The 15,873-nt window shown below is 37.5% G+C and overlaps 1 protein-coding gene across 2 annotated transcripts in view; it reads right to left on the bottom strand.

The window, feature by feature from the left end:
* Positions 1-15,873, bottom strand: part of TPRG1 (tumor protein p63 regulated 1) — a 136,641-nt gene that overhangs the window by 16,622 nt on the left and 104,146 nt on the right. For both annotated transcript variants that reach the window (XM_045850770.1, XM_045850768.1), the window contains exon 5: positions 2,505-2,658. In XM_045850770.1, coding sequence (XP_045706726.1) covers positions 2,505-2,658 — 154 coding nt within the window. The remainder of the gene's footprint in view (positions 1-2,504; positions 2,659-15,873) is intronic.

The following is a 15,873-nucleotide window of genomic DNA, read 5'->3' as shown; positions in this document are numbered from 1 at the left end:
GAACATAAATAATACTGTGACATAAAACCAACAACAAAAGAAAAATGAAGACTCTAAGATTTGGATAAGAGACTCATCATCTTATGTCCTAGATGGAGATCACTTATTTTCCTACAGAGTTGGGATTGGGGTGGTCTTTGAATTAAGAAATGGCTTGGCAAATGGGAGCACCAGACTCTTGCCAGGAATTAAAAAAATACTTTGGAAGAAAAATAAAGAAAAGCCTTAAAAGCAACACATCTAACAGATCCACAAAGTTTGATTGAATGAAAACCAACCAACTACCTGACCATTCATCATGCTGAAACCCATAGATGTGGACACACACACACACACACACACACACACACTCTGTTGTTCTTACCTCTATCCAACAAGAGCTATAAGAACATCAAATTTCCCCTTCAGCTTTAGCTAATAGGAGGGCTTGGGGAAAATTTTAATTATTCCAGCCCCCTTTTGATATTTTAGGTTTTATCATTCTCCTTAAATTATTTTATTGTATTTATATGTAAAAGAATAAAACAAAGTACTAACAGGTATTAGAGTAATGTGGTGGCATTTCTCTGTAGTTAATAGAAATTGTTCTTTAATCATTCACCCTAAATTTCTTCTAGTAAAGGACACTCAAGGAATAAGTATTTAATGCTCCAAGTATAAGGGACAAGAGAAGTGATGGATGTAATAACGAAGGTTATTATTGGTATTAATTTATTAAGATGGTATTATTTTGAATGATAATAAAATACAATTACTATTAATTCAAAATATATATTATATTAAAGGCTAGAACTAGATTCCTTTTAAAGGTGGAGAATGGCTTTGGAAAGTTACATTATTGAGTTCTTGTGTTGGAATAACAAGTGTTAAAAAAGGAACAGATAAACTACACTGTGTTATTACTAAGAAAAAATAAAACTGAATTTGGTGGTGTGGGAAGAGCAAGATAGAGGAAGAAAGAATTATGGAGAAATGCATTAGAACATTATCATTAATAAGGTCTTTTAAAACATGGAGGAGATATTTCATTTGAAGTTTATGGCATTATTATGATATAAACTCCCTAAACCCTTCAGTGTGTCTACTTTCACACAAATGCCTTTGTATAAGTGTTACGTTATTCTTATTTGTTTTCATTTTGTTTTGTTTTGTTGACTTTAGACAGTAAGAGTCAGGCTGGGGGCTAATGTTGATGCTTGGGTCAAGGTTTTGTAAAATAGAATTGTGACGTATAGAGACAATAGAGGTTGCTGCTCCAGAAATAGTAGAAACATTATTCATACAATGAACTAATTTAGTGTCTGCAATAGCTTGGAGCCAGAGGTAAACTTGAGACCATAGGTTCCTGAGGATGACTGCATAAAGAGGACCACTGACTTTTCCTGAGATCAGAAAAGGATTCAAGTCAACTTCATCTGTATATAAATAAGGCTAAAGATCCAACCAGTCTCGAATCACATATATTTTTCCTCAAATCCTTTTTAGAGTACAGGACTAATCAATTTAAAATATTTATTTATACATTACATGTATATTTTATTAATTAAATATATTCAAATAATGCAAGAAATATAAAGTAAGTCATCTAACCACAGAAGAATTTAGATGTAGATTATCATGGTCTGAATTTATACCAAATGAAGACTTGTGATATTTTGAAGTGAATGCCAACACATAAAGGTAAAGATAGAAAGGAGAGAGAAGGCAAGAATTCCTAGGCCTATAATTGTAGTTGTATGTGTGTATCTAGTTTTGTGGGAAATGTGAAGTTTGATTTTTCACTGCATGTATGGTTTCAACCATTTTAGACTAGTTGTAGTATACTAGTACTGCTTAAGTTTCCTTGTGAAAGAAGAAGAAATAGGAAAAGGGATTCTCCCTGCCCCCAATAAATTTAAAATCTATTTGGGGAGATGAGATTTAAATACATAAAAATATTGTTAACTGATTTACCATTTTTAGAACACTTTTATACACATTATCTCATTTAACTTTATAATGATCCATTGAGTTTGGGAGGAAGGTCACTTTTCATTATTTCCGTTCAGGTATAAGACTACCAAGACCCAAAGAGAAAAGTTACTTATGAGCTTTTTTATGAAATATGACCACAGAGCCATACTTCAAACTTCACACTATTTCATGTTTTTCTGAATAAAATAATTAGAATTTAATTATACATAGAAAATTATATGCAGCTTGTGGGTGATAAACACAGTCAGTCAAACATAAATATTGCAATTTGTAAACAATATTACACTGTACTTTCTTGCTAAGAAATTAGCAAGGAAGAAACATCATGGTATGGTTATTGTAAATATTATGTTTTTTTCATATATAATACAGCTTCATTTTTTATTAACAAACTTACATAAACCTATTTTACTTTTTATCTATATAAATCCCAGGTTGTATCTTATCATTTTTTTAACTGTACATGTTTTAGAAACATAAAACTTTACCAACAAAGCTAATCCAAGAGTGAATTCCAAACTGCTTCCTACCTTGCAAAGTTCAAGGAACTTCTCACTGGTATACCTCACAGGATGCTCCGTGAATGTAGCATAAGGTACCTCAGTGGACCATGGGTTCCAACGGGACAATAGAGATTGCTGCTCCAGACTCCCCCAGTAGATCCTAAGTCCTTCTCCTTGTCTCCTACAAGAAAGAAATTTTTCCTTTGGATTAGCCATTTCCATTAGATTAAAGCAAAAAGGAAAGGGTGGGAAAAGAATGGAATATATCAGTAAGGTTTTATATTGCTGCTGAGATAACTGGCTTAACTATCAACTAGTTGAATTGTTCCAAAGAACTTAGAAGAAAAGGATGGATTTGCATTCAGAAATGATGAATTCAAAGTGTGACTGAGAATTTATGTGAAGATGCCTAGTTGGAAATGGAAATGGGATTCTGGTATTCAGGACAGATGTCAGGGCTGGGCAATGGACCACTCATTTCATGACAACATTCTGATGGTACGGGTTAAAAGAGAAAGGGAGAAGGAAGAGTCAAGGTGGTGGGACAGGAACTGAAACAGAAAACTTTGGGAGATGATTTCAAAGAAAAAGACAGATGACAAAAATTTCCACAGAGCCAAAAATACAAGCAATAACTAAAAAAATCTGGGGTTCTCAAATAGGAAGATATATGTGATCTTTAAGCTGGATAACTAATTCAAAATACTCTGTAACCTCAACTTCTATATCTCACAATTCTCTATTCTCTGCATACATTCCACCCAACAAAATTTCAGCAACAAATGTGTCAAAGCTCTTATGGAGACTCTCTCTGCCCTTTCCCACTAAATTCATAGTCCTGACCCACAGCATGTAGGATGCAGCCACTGTCTGGTAGAACCCTGGCCTGGTCATCTGGTAAACCCAAGGGCAGCGCAAAAGAAAGTTGTCTTGAGAGTGGTGGGAGGGAATTTGTGGCAGGGGAATATGGGTACATTAAATAACAAAATTGTAGTTTCTGAGGCCTCTTCTTTTGCACATGCCCATTAGAGTTTATGGTTAGTGATTTTAGACATCTCTGATTGCAAAGAGATCCCTGAATGCTAAGACAAGCTCAGGAACTTTGCATTTGACAAGCTTTAAAACTAAGGTGGCTGTGATTCTAAAGAGCACCATGGAACATCACAGAGGTCTTGTTTCTTCTAGAAATTAAATCCTGGGATCTAGAATTAAAAACTGGAGCTTAATTTGTGGTCTCTTTGCAAAGCTGTGACTTCCTGTATTAAGGAAGGATTCCTTTGGGAATGTTATTGTGGTTTCTGAATGTTTATTCATTTAGAGATGTGTATAAACACCATCTCACACATAAGCATATAACACCCCTCTTCCACTTGGCTGGTTCCAAAAGGAAAGTATGAAAAGAGACTGGCAAGTTCTGCTGCCCTATTTTCAGATTTTTGATGATTACATATGAAAGCTGACACTTAACCTTTTTTTATACTTAGTCCTTTGCCCGGAAAGAAAAACAAAGAGAAAGAGAGAAAAAGAAGAGAGAAAAAAATGAAAATATTGTACATACCTCTAAAGTTCTCTTTCTAGCCCCTCACCTTCTCCATTGCTATATTTTATCATACCTCCTGTACTTTTCCTCATTTTTTTCCTGGCTTAGTTATAAATCCAGAGCTCAGTGAATATTCTATACATGATGATTAATGGAGCATCTGGTCTGAGTGCATTAAAACAGCTTGTATAATAGAATTATTTACTGATCCATTTGTCAATTTATGTACTGGGTACAATTTTGCTTTTATCCAAAAGGGATGAAAATATGCCAAGACATATTATCTGGTAAGTATACTTTATATTATTTCATTTTAGGGAAACCCCAAATGAAGTTTAAGCATGATATTAAAGAGGAGCCCTATTTCTAAACAGACAATCAATTTGAGTATGGCACTGACCTTTCTCAGAGATATAATATGCTTCTAAGTATACAATTTCAGCCAATCCTTTTGTGAGCTCCAGAGGTAACAAATGGAAAGATAAATCTAGAACTAAATAATCTCTCCAAAGGTAAAACTAAGGTGTTGCTTCTCAGAAAAGCCTTTAGTACCAGAGTGCTATGAAAATCTATCATCCTCTCTTCTGTCAAGTGTCACTAGGGCAACTGTGGAGAATATGGACTTCATTATGACTAGCAACATTTTTTTAAACTATTACTTGTGTTACATGAGAGCAATCATGTGAAGTAGAGTAAAAATGCAGTGAACAGGACATCAGATAGTCCAGTGTTAGAGTCTCGGTCTTGATACTTAATGCTGTGTAACCAGGAGCAAACTTATTTCTTTTTCTAAATCTCACTTTCCCCAAATATTCTTAGAATGTCTCCATATGCTAACATTCCATGCCTCATTCTTCTGTGAGTAGTATATACAGCTATAATACTACTAGCATTCAGCCAGTCAGGGGGATCCATAAAAAGCCTCTGAGTTATATCTTTAATTTAGAGGCATCAAATTAGCACCCCTCCCCCAGCAGAACACATCCTCTGCTACAAAGGCTACACTAACTATTGCCCATCACTTTTAGGCAACTTTAGCACCTACCACATTATTTCACAAACATGTAAAAGCACCCATCAGCCAATGTGGAGGGATAGTAGTTTAAGGCTTATAAACTATAGAATGCCAGAGCTAGAAAGTCTCTTAGAAGCTATAACCCAGTGTCTTTTTTTCTGGAAGTAGGAAAACTGACTCAGAAAGGACCAGGGATTTCCCAAAACATCACTACAAACAGAGCTGAATTAGCTAGCGAGAGACATAGTTTCCTAAAACTTCATTTAGGTATATTTTCACCATTCTGGGCTATTGTTACAACATACATTCCAAGTTAAGGTCCTGCCATTACACAACACAGCCTTATTTCCAATTAGACACAGAGTTAAAAGAATTGCCCTAAGGAGCCTGCCACCTTTTGTGGGCAAAATGCATGCTCAGGAATTCTAGCTAAAGGTCAGAAAGAAAATCTCTCTCAAATGGAATTCTGAATTTTTATATACACTCAATATTAGCAATTCTGAGATTGTAGGAAAATAAAGTATTACTAGAAATCAGGGGGTAATAATTAAAAAGTTATGTCATCAGGGTAAGAAGACTGGGTCTTTCCCACAGAGCTATTATGGTCAAGTTTTCAAAGGGTGGATACAGTCCCAGGTAAAGAAAGACAACATCAAATTTTAAGCAAAGAAAACTGTTTGAATTGGATCCTTTGGATTCTTCCTTTAATCATCCCAATAGAACCCTCTTTCCGTAGATTCTACCTTGCAGTAGGTAAGAACCATTGTGCCTTCTATTGGGCAACCAAGACCTCTGTCTTAGGCCCACACTAGTTGTTTGTCTTTTTTGTCTTTGAGCACTTCATACCAGCTTTCTGATCTTCAGGTAGCAACAATTTTACAAGAAATAAGAAGATAATGAATGAGAGAATGTTTTGTATGCTATAAGGCATTGGCCATCTAGCAAATATTGAGTGCTAGCATGTACCATAATGCTTATTGCATACTGTTAAATAAAATGTAAAAATATGTGAACTTCATAGCAATTTTTTAAACCTCACTGATAGAAATAGATGAAGTTAACAGTAAATAAGATAAAGCATTTGACCAGGCTTCAACAGATCACCAAGTCAAGAGCTACTAGTGAAATAGAATAAAAAGGAGGAAGAGTAACAGCATTATCCCTGTCTTACTAGTCTACAGTCCATGTGCCTGGTACTTCAAAAGGCTAAAACTCAAAACATTAGAGTTTTGAGTAAGGAAGGATTTATTGATGAAGAAGGCAACAACTGAGATGATGGGAGATTTAATGGTGGCTTAAATCCATCTTAAGAAAGTAGAGTTCAGGCTTGTTTTATGTCAAAGAAAGAGAAAATATAAGGGTTAAGAGGTGATTAACAACTGCAGATATCTGGGTACCAGCAGGGATCCAAGAAAGATTGTGTTTAGTCTGTTGACCCTAGTTGATATGAGTCTAGTCAGAGGTACCTGCAAATCTTTGATAAACAATACATATTTCTTTTATCTCCTCAGGAGAGGTACTTTCTGGTAGGAGTTACTTTTGTAAAACTCAAGCTGCAAGCAGAATTCCTTCAATGATTAGCTTGTCTATGTGCAAGAAGTTATTTACCTGAAGGCCATGGAAAAAAGCAGGACTGAATAAGATGGAGTCAGAAAGGTTGAGCATTTCACTCTGTTACAATAATAAGTTATTTTGTTCCCACTTTCTATCCTCAAGAAAACCAGCCATATCTGGCCTCTATTCCCACTTCTTACTCTTCACTTTTGGTAAACATCAAAATCTCACAGACTGGTATAGAAGTAGAGGAAGGGGTCTATAAGGACAAATAAGAACTTAATGGAAGAAGCGGGTATATAGGAGTGGGAGATTTTTAGTATCCTAGATTGTCTGACTTGTAATGCCCCTTAGAAGTGTGTTTCCAATTATTTCATTTTATAGATATATACACCGAAGACCAGAATTTTCACAGATCAGAGTTCTTCCTTTAGTCATGTTAATTACATGTTCCACTCAGTGACTCAGACTCAGAAGTCTACTCAAATGCAATTGTTGGCAGGGTGGAAGACCTAAGCAATTACTACTTTAAACCATTATGACATCCCAAAAGATGACTTGCCTTATACACCGTAGAAGTGCCAAAGGACCAATCATGTAAAATAAATATGGTTTAATAACACAGAAAGGAGCTCCAAGTTGAACAGTACTAAGACTTTCTTCAATAACACAAAAAACTCTTTTTATTGGGAAAGAGTCCCTTCCTTGAAATCATTTTTAGCTAAACTAGAATAATAGGCCAGCCAGTCAACTGCCTGGGTTATTTTGCTCATTCCACACATTCTTCTTCCTTTGGACAGAAGATACACATCCTTTTTGTAGCATAATATAGCCAACTTCCTTTCCTTTGACTTTCCACTCTCTGTCCATCCTGGCTTTCATGGATTCCGGGAGGAGGCATTAAACTACCTATTAGAAGAGCTGAATGAAGATGCCAGGCTCCTGGAAGGAGAAATGGCAGCTTCCATGATTACCTCCGTCAGTTGCCCCCTCCTTTCTACACGTCTCAAATCTCAAAGCTCCACCACAGAATTAAAAACATAGCTTAAGGCACCAAAGCAAGATTTATGAGGAAGCACAGACATTAACTCTTGCTCTAAATGCAGGGCGTGCGCTTGTAAGTATGGGTGAGCAAACAGAGGGAGGTGGTGAGGGGAGGAGGGAGGGCAGCGAAGGGGAGACAGCAGTTCAGAACAACACAATATATTTTCTTAATGTCTCCTTTCAGCTTGTATTGTTGAAAGGCGGGCTTTCTAGGCCCATGAAATGTTAGTCCCTTGCTTATTTAATCTGCACAAAAGGGGGGACTGAGTTGGCACCCTGGATGGTATTCAATGCTTCTTTGCTCATTGAATGACCTCAGACAAAATATTTTCCATGACAAGAACCCAAAAGACGCTGGCACAGAGTCAGACAATAAGATTTGCAGAATGTGTTTACATTTTCTCCATATCCCCAGGCTGTTCCAAACCCATCGGCAGGTGCTGCCTTTATCTGTTCTCTTTGCTCACCTGGCTGCCTCCCAGAAGTTTCCAGGGCCTTGGGCTCAGTGAAATTAACTATTTACTGACAATGGGTAACCAAGAAATTCTATGGGTTATATTACTTGAGGAAGAGGTAAGTGATAAAGTAAAACTAGGTCAGCAGTGTTCATAAAAAGAGAATTCAGGGGCAGTTGGTGCCATGGTAAGAATCTTGAGTAACTGTCAGGAGGCCAAGGTTCAAAGGGTAGATCTAACACTGACTGGATAGATAATTTGAGTCATTTACTTCTCTCTGGGTTCCAGGGGTCCATCAGTAAAACCAAGTAGTTGAATTAGATGGTCTCTAAGGTCCTTTTTGGTCCTAATCAATTAATATCTATGCTGAAGGACCAGAATAATGTTTACTATACTGGTTATAGCTAAAGCTTTAGGGTAACTTGATGAATATGAGAAATTCTCAGAGGGCTGCTGACATGATTGTTCTTCCCCTAGAAGAAGAAAAAATTTTTAAAACTGTAGAAAAATAGACCTAGGTTAAGCCAAAAGCAGAATGCAGAGAAAATGAGGGTGAATATACAAGGGTTATAAAAAGGGTTTAGAATTATCCAATCTAAAATAGATATTTATTGGCTTGGGAGACTTTAGATGTGCTTGTCCTAGAAGTGGTCATATTCAGGGCTGAGATGAAGACTAAGGCCCAAACCAAATGTACAACCTAAGATTTTGTGATTCACAGTGTTAGGATGCACAAGCACGTGTGTGTGTGTGTGTGTGTGTGTGTGTGTGTGTGTGTGTGCAGACTCCTAGTAAATACTTAGACTAAAATATGGGCTCTTATACTACTATACACATAGCAATCACTTAATGAATGCTTGTTTAATGACAATGAATGAAGAAATAAATTCACAAAGTAAGTTAGGATGCCTCTGAGATTGATTGCTATATTATCCCATTCTTAGAATGTTACATGTTATGGTAGTAAGATCCTTGAACTGAAAGTTCAAAAATAAAACTTGAATCTAATCCTAGCACTGATGTACTTTCTTTGTAGCTTAGACCTGGGCTCTCCAGGATGTCAACCTCTCTAGGACTTCATTTCCTTTTGTTGCAGTCTAAATGTTTGTGTACCCCGAAATTTATATGTTGAAATCTTAATGCCCAAGGTGATGGAATTAGGAAGTGAAGCCTTCGGGAAGTGCTTAGGTCACAAGGGCAGAGTCCTCATACTGAAATTAGTGCATTCATAAGAGACTCCAGAGACCATCACCTCTTCCACTGTGTGAGGACACAGCAGGGAAGGGCCACAAGTGAACCAGAAATCAGGCCCTCACTAGACACTGAATCTGCCAGCACCTTGATCTTGGACTTCCCAGCCTCCAGAACTGTAAGAAATAAATTTCTATGAGAAATAAGCTACCCAGGCTCCAAGATTTTGTTATAGCAGCACAAATGGACAAAGGCACCCTTCTTATAAAATAACAGAGGCATTGGATTAGATCTCCTCCAGAGGACACTAAAACTAGACACAGATCTAGCACTTATGACTCTTGAGAGTCAAAGATCACTTACCTCTGGGTTCTACTTAAATAACATATAGAAATATTTTATTTTTCAGAACTGGTATGAGTAGATTACTTGAATTGAAGTCAATCTAAAATTTCATACTTATTTTCTTAAACAGATCATATTGAAACATAACTAATTCTTTTACAGCTTAATAAAAAAAATCACCACAAACTCCAGATGTGAAGACTTGGAAGGGATTAATTGTTAATCATTTATATCCTACTTCTTCAACTCCTTAATTTTACTGATACAGACACTGAAGTCTAGAAAGTTACTTAGATTAATACTCAAAGCCCTCATAATACTTTCCTATATTCCAGTGCTTTCCTTTATGAAAGCCAACTATTGTATATGAAGAGTAAGTGTATTTACCCAAGCTCTGAAAGATTCTTGACTGCTAAGTTTATTAGTTCCTATATCAGTTTTCTCTTCCCTCACCACCATTCTGTTATTTCTTGCTGCTATCAGTATTCCATTACAACACTCCAATAGCTTTTCTTCTCATTTGTTTTTTTTTCCTGAATTCTTATTGACAGGGAGAGTAGGAATGCATGCCCTTGGAGTCATGGTAAAATAATTAAACAACAACAACAACAACACCTCTTTCTCATGCCCTTTCCTGTAAGAGAACTGTATCCATTTTATAGTAAAAGCTTTGATTTCACAGATTCCATTTAAATGAGGAGTTAATCCAATCAGGTTGATAGTAAACAATTTCTGAATCAAAGAAACCATATGGTTCTTTTAGTTTGGGGCATCTAAATGTTCATGTTTTAGAAAGTCCTTTGGAGTTAAACCTGTCAAAATGAAACAAACATGATCTCAGGACTAGAAATCATAACCTTCTTTCGATTGATGGGAATGATGTAAAACTTTCTCTTCCTTGGAGTCATGCTGTGGTAGATTGGCATTGTCAAATGATGGAAAAGGAGCCTCATATTCTCATCGCCCTTCCAACATTTTAGTGTGTAACTCCCACAATATGTAACAATTGTTCTGAATAGCAACATTATTGGCAAAGCCTTGCTAGCATCCTTTCATGAAGTCCAGAGAAATTTCTCTGGATAAAACTGTAATGAGGAAGCAGAGGAAAGAAAAATCCCTTACAGTTGAAGGTATCAAAGAAGGTTCTATTCATCCAATACATGTTTACTGATCTTCAACCTTACACCAAGTACCTTGCATTGAAACAGAGGAATTCATAAGAACAAAGATACAGTTTGGGACGGGTTGGGGGCTAGGAAGAGACAGAAAAAATTCAGTGTATGTACCTCAACTTATATTTTTACCATGATCTTATTTATATTCAGTTAGGCTACAATGCATGTTGGCAGGGTGGAGGGACAGGGGTCAGAAGAAAGCTACTGAACTTAGTAGGGTTGGTGCTGGCTGCGCAGGACAGTAAAAGGTCTAGAGCAGCCAAATTCTGACATGGAAGTTAGTTAGAAGCCAGTGGGTAATCAGAGAAGAGCAGTTTAATTAATTTAATTAGTCAAGGAAAATTGTATCTGATGGCTATGCTCAAAATTACAGAAAGAAGGGTAACTGTGTAGAGGTGAGTGAGGCATGTGGCTAAGCCAGGTGCCCCCTTGGTCTCCAGACCATTAACAGGGCTGAGTCTTAACCATGTGTGAGCTTCCTACTGGGTGTCATTAAGAAGCCTAGAAGCAAACAAAAAAGAGGGTAAAATCAAAAGTTGGGTGGCAATGGTGTGGATAGCAGAAGAAAGAGGAAGGAGAATAATATTTCAATGGACGATAAAGTTTACCTTTAACAGATTGAAATTGCAGCTGCTTTTAAGCCTGAATTAGCAGGCTTCCTAACCTTACAGTACTTCAATTTTCTCTTCTGTTAATTAAAATTAGTGACATTGTCTTATATCGGCATATATGGGTTGAGACAAATTAAAAATGTCAAATCTCTAACAGTGTCTGATAACTAGTAGGCACTTTCTATGTGCTAGTTGGGTAGTGACTTAGAGTGCACAAAACAATTTCTCATCCATTATTCCATTGTTCCTCATGAAACTATTGTTTCTGTGAAAATGGTATGAAATGCCCAGAGACACAGAGCTAGGGAAAGCCAGGGTTTATGCTCAGATATTTCTGGTCCAGAGGTAAGACTCTGAATCCAGTGTCCTCGTCCAAATCCCTGAACTTTACTCAAAAGATACCAGCATTGCAGAGATCTGAGTGTTGGCTGACAAAGATAACATTTAGTGACATTGCTGGTAGAAGCTGTCTATACCTGGCAGTGCTCAGAGCAGAGGTCTGGAGCAAGACTGTGTCTGCAGTGATGGAAAAGAAAGGAGAGATGGAGAGCCTGTCTAGTCTAGCTGCAGCTCTTCCCCTTACACATGTCAAAGAAAACCTGGCAACAGGAAAAGGTGGTCTCAAGAAAAACAACCGTAAGGCGGCTGCTCCCTTTCCAGTTCATTTACACATACACAGCACTAAACCTATGTGGAAATCATATAAAAGGATTGCAAGAAATATACTAGAATATTAACATTATTGATACCATAGGATTATTTTTCTTGTTTTAAAAATTCTTACTTTCTATAATGAGCATACACTATTTTTACATAGAAATGACAAACTGTATACTTAACATATCATCACTCATCATAATCAGAGCAAGGACTAATTCGTAGCAGGCAGTGTTCTAAGGGCTCTCTACATCTGTTATCTCCTAACCTTACTGTAAACACACAAGGTACATTTATAATCTCTGTTTTACAGATGAGGAAACCAAGGTCCAAAGCCATGAACTAGTAAGTAGCAGAGCTGGGGTTAGGGTTTAGGTCTCTCTGGTTCTACTGCCCCTCCTAAGTTCATGGTGCCCTATGGATGTACAGGACAAGGAAGAAAAGAAACATTTACACCAACCAGTTGTCTGTTTTCCATTGAGCCCATGCAAAGACAATTAATTCCAGAGCTCACATCTTTATTTGTAGTCTCTCTTAACCTGAACTAATCTACCCTCTGTCTTTATTTGTAGTCTCTCTTAACCGGAACTAATCTACCCTCTGTCTACCCTCCATAGTGCTGATCCAATGAGCTTAAAAACCTAAAGGGACTTCCAGTGGCTTATAAAATCCAGAAACTTCCCTAGCCTGACATTCCCAGCCTTTCAAGTACACTTCTAGCATTCATTTCCAATATTCAAAACCATGATTCCTCGGGGCTCCAAGCAAACAATTCAACTTGCTGAGCCTGTCTGACAGCATTTGCGATCATTTCAGCAACATGAAATAATCCTGTATATTTATCTTATATCATCAAATGAAATGTGAGTTGTTTAAGAACTGAGTCCACATCTAAATCATATTCATTGTCCCCACAATATCTATCTCAGTACATGGTCAAACAGTTTTCTCAGGGTCTTTACTGTAAAATAAAGTCAAACAAAACAAAAGCACTCACTTGTTAGGCCCAACTAATCTGGCTGCTGTTTTTATTCTCATCAGTCTACATTTCTGAATTGCATTGTTTAAAACTGAGCTCTTAAAATGGTTGTTTAAGGGGGATAGGGGAATCCTTTATCAACTTTGAGGTGTAGGTAAAGTGAGTCTTTCAGAGAAGACCCAGGAGAGGGGGACTGTGCTTTTGCATGCAGGAAGTCTGCGACCCTTCTCTGAAAGCATGAGCTGCAGAAGCTGGCCTGACAGACCTACAGCAGGGCCTTTCAGGGCCGAAAGGCTGCCATGTGTAGAGAGGAGAGGGCAACTCTTACAAAGCTACCAAGAAAAATACCAGAAATTCATATCAAGAGGAATACCACAAAATGGTTTCCTTTTACCATTGTAAAGGAAACAATTCTGAGGTAACTCCTTCTATTATTAATTAGGATATCTGGCAAAACGCATTGCCCTCGAATTTGTGTAAGTTTTCATCTCCTCTCTCAAAAGCAAATTACTTTTAAGTACTCCAAATAACTAAGTTTCAAAGGGCACAGAGGAGCTAAGTTAAAAATAAAAGAGAAAAAGCTTCTGAGAAGAACATGATTCTGAATCTCATTGCTTTCCATTTCTTCTCATCTCAAGGGAGACTGAGTAGAAAGTCTGGAATACACGCATGGGTGATTAGAAAGACCATTTACCACAAACTTTTGACCCAATGCTCAATGGCCCATTGGCAAATAGCCTGAGTTGCCCAGGAAGGCAAAAGACACAGAGGGCTTTCTGATTGACAGAGAAGGAACCCACCTCTTTTCTAACACATCCCCTAGGATCACACTCCTAATGCTGTGACCTTTTGGCTTTCTCTACTTTGAAAAAAAATTTTAAATGAAAAAGATTTTCAAAAGACTAAATGTGTATCACATTTGTGATCACTAAATGTGATACACATTTAGTCTTCCCTTTATGTTTTATGAGAGCATTTTCTAGGGAAGTTTATTTATGGTATTGCATGCCATACATTATGCGGACAAAGCAAAAATGTCTATCTCTAACTTCTGCACACAGATGTAGTGTACTGTTAACTTCATTTTCCCTCTTGGCCAGAGTCAGTGAAAGCCATTCAAACTGTTCAATAAGAATTGCCCATTCAGTGGTCCCCTCCATCTCTTTCCAAAGTGACTGTATTCTGCTTGTCACAGGTGAAATTCAGACAACAAAACCCATGTTATTTTTCAGGTACTTGGATATAATGAAAGAAATTATGGAGTTTAGAGGATGGAGACCTAGGCTCAAATCTCAGGGCATTTCTTTACTACGTGATCTTGGGGAAGCCACTTTAACCCTAGCAATCTGCTTCCTCATCTGGAAAATGGAAATAAGGATGCCTGCTTAGCAAAACTATCATAGTGCTGTGTGTAGAATGCCTGGTTACTTTCAGCAGAAGTTGAAAGCATTCTTTTACCAGAGCTCTGGAAAGTAAATCAGAAGAGATTTCTAAATTCTCTTAGCATTCCTACTAGCTTCCTTTGCATCTAGAAAAAACTGCCAAATCATAAATTTGGTGGAGGAGTGGAGGTGGGGGACACAAAGCAAGAAGATGGCATGAAACACTGCATACAAAGTTAAATTTCAAACATTTCCTGAAATACAACTGATTTACCTACATTCTGCAGTGTACTTGTATATTTAACTTTGGGGTATGTGAGCTAGAGTTTACCTGATATTTTTATTTATCTTCATGTTCCAATCGTATCGTTTTGCATACACATGAGCTTGGGGTTTTATGATTTTGTTTTTACTTAAGATTTGCTTTTACCACTGAACTGTTTATTCCCGGGCTGAGAGCAATAGTACAGATAGAGACCTGGGATCCTCCCTCTTGTTTTTCAGGCCTGGTGTTCAGTCCCTTAGGGTGGCAGCTTTGCATATATAAGTGAGAACAAGCAGCCACATCTCCAAGTTCCATCCACGCAGGTCCACTCCCCAAATGGTGACCTTAGGCCAAGTACCTGTCCATTGGCAGCATGGCATGCTCTGGGAAAGACAGGCCCTCAGAGCAGAAGTAGGGCAACTTGAACAGAAAATTCTAGGGTCTCAGAAACCCAGAGAGTGAGCTGTAGCAGCCCTTGACAAAGTTTATATATATTTGAATTACCTGGGGACCTTGCTAAAAAAACAGATTCTGATTCAGTTGGTGGAGCAAGTCCTGAGGTTCTGGACTCTGTACTTCAAGCAAGCTCTCAGGTGATTCTGCCACTGGTCCTGTTGACAAGTAGCCCATGAGGGGCCATGGGCTGTGAGTGGGCATATCCTTTGGCCCTCTGGGTGCCATACCCTCCAGGGATAGACACAGTAAATAAGGACCAAAAGAGGGCTGTCAACAGTGTGAGCCTAGGACAGGGGTCTTGGTTGCCCTGTGGATGGCACAATGGTTTGTATCTGATGTAGGGTAAGAATCTAAGAAAAGAGGGTTCTGTTGGAATAATTAAATGAAAAAATCCAAAGGATGCACTCCAAAGAGTTTTTCTATTATACAGTGGAATTGTCAAACAGCAGTGCTCAAAAAAATGTTTCTGTTAAGAAAATAGACTGTTAGGTGTGCTTAAAGATTATTCAAGTGTTTACAGTGATGATTTTTTTTGTTATAAGACATCTCTCAATCTCTTTCTCTTCATTTTAAAAACCAATAAAACGAACACCTAGTTCCTTCAACCATTCCTCATTGAACTAGGTTAAAAATTCACTGACAAGCCAGGTTATTATTCACTTTTGAATATATTCCAGTTTCCCAATGTCCTTATTAAAGTATGTGGCCAAGAAAGCAAAACAATATT

This window comes from Phyllostomus hastatus, unplaced genomic scaffold, assembly GCF_019186645.2.
Source record: "Phyllostomus hastatus isolate PE091 unplaced genomic scaffold, TTU_PhHast_1.1 phas_contig_86, whole genome shotgun sequence".
NCBI lineage: Eukaryota > Metazoa > Chordata > Mammalia > Chiroptera > Phyllostomidae > Phyllostomus > Phyllostomus hastatus.
The sequence above is the reverse complement of the archived record's forward strand: the minus strand, read 5'-3'. Positions and strand labels throughout refer to the sequence as shown.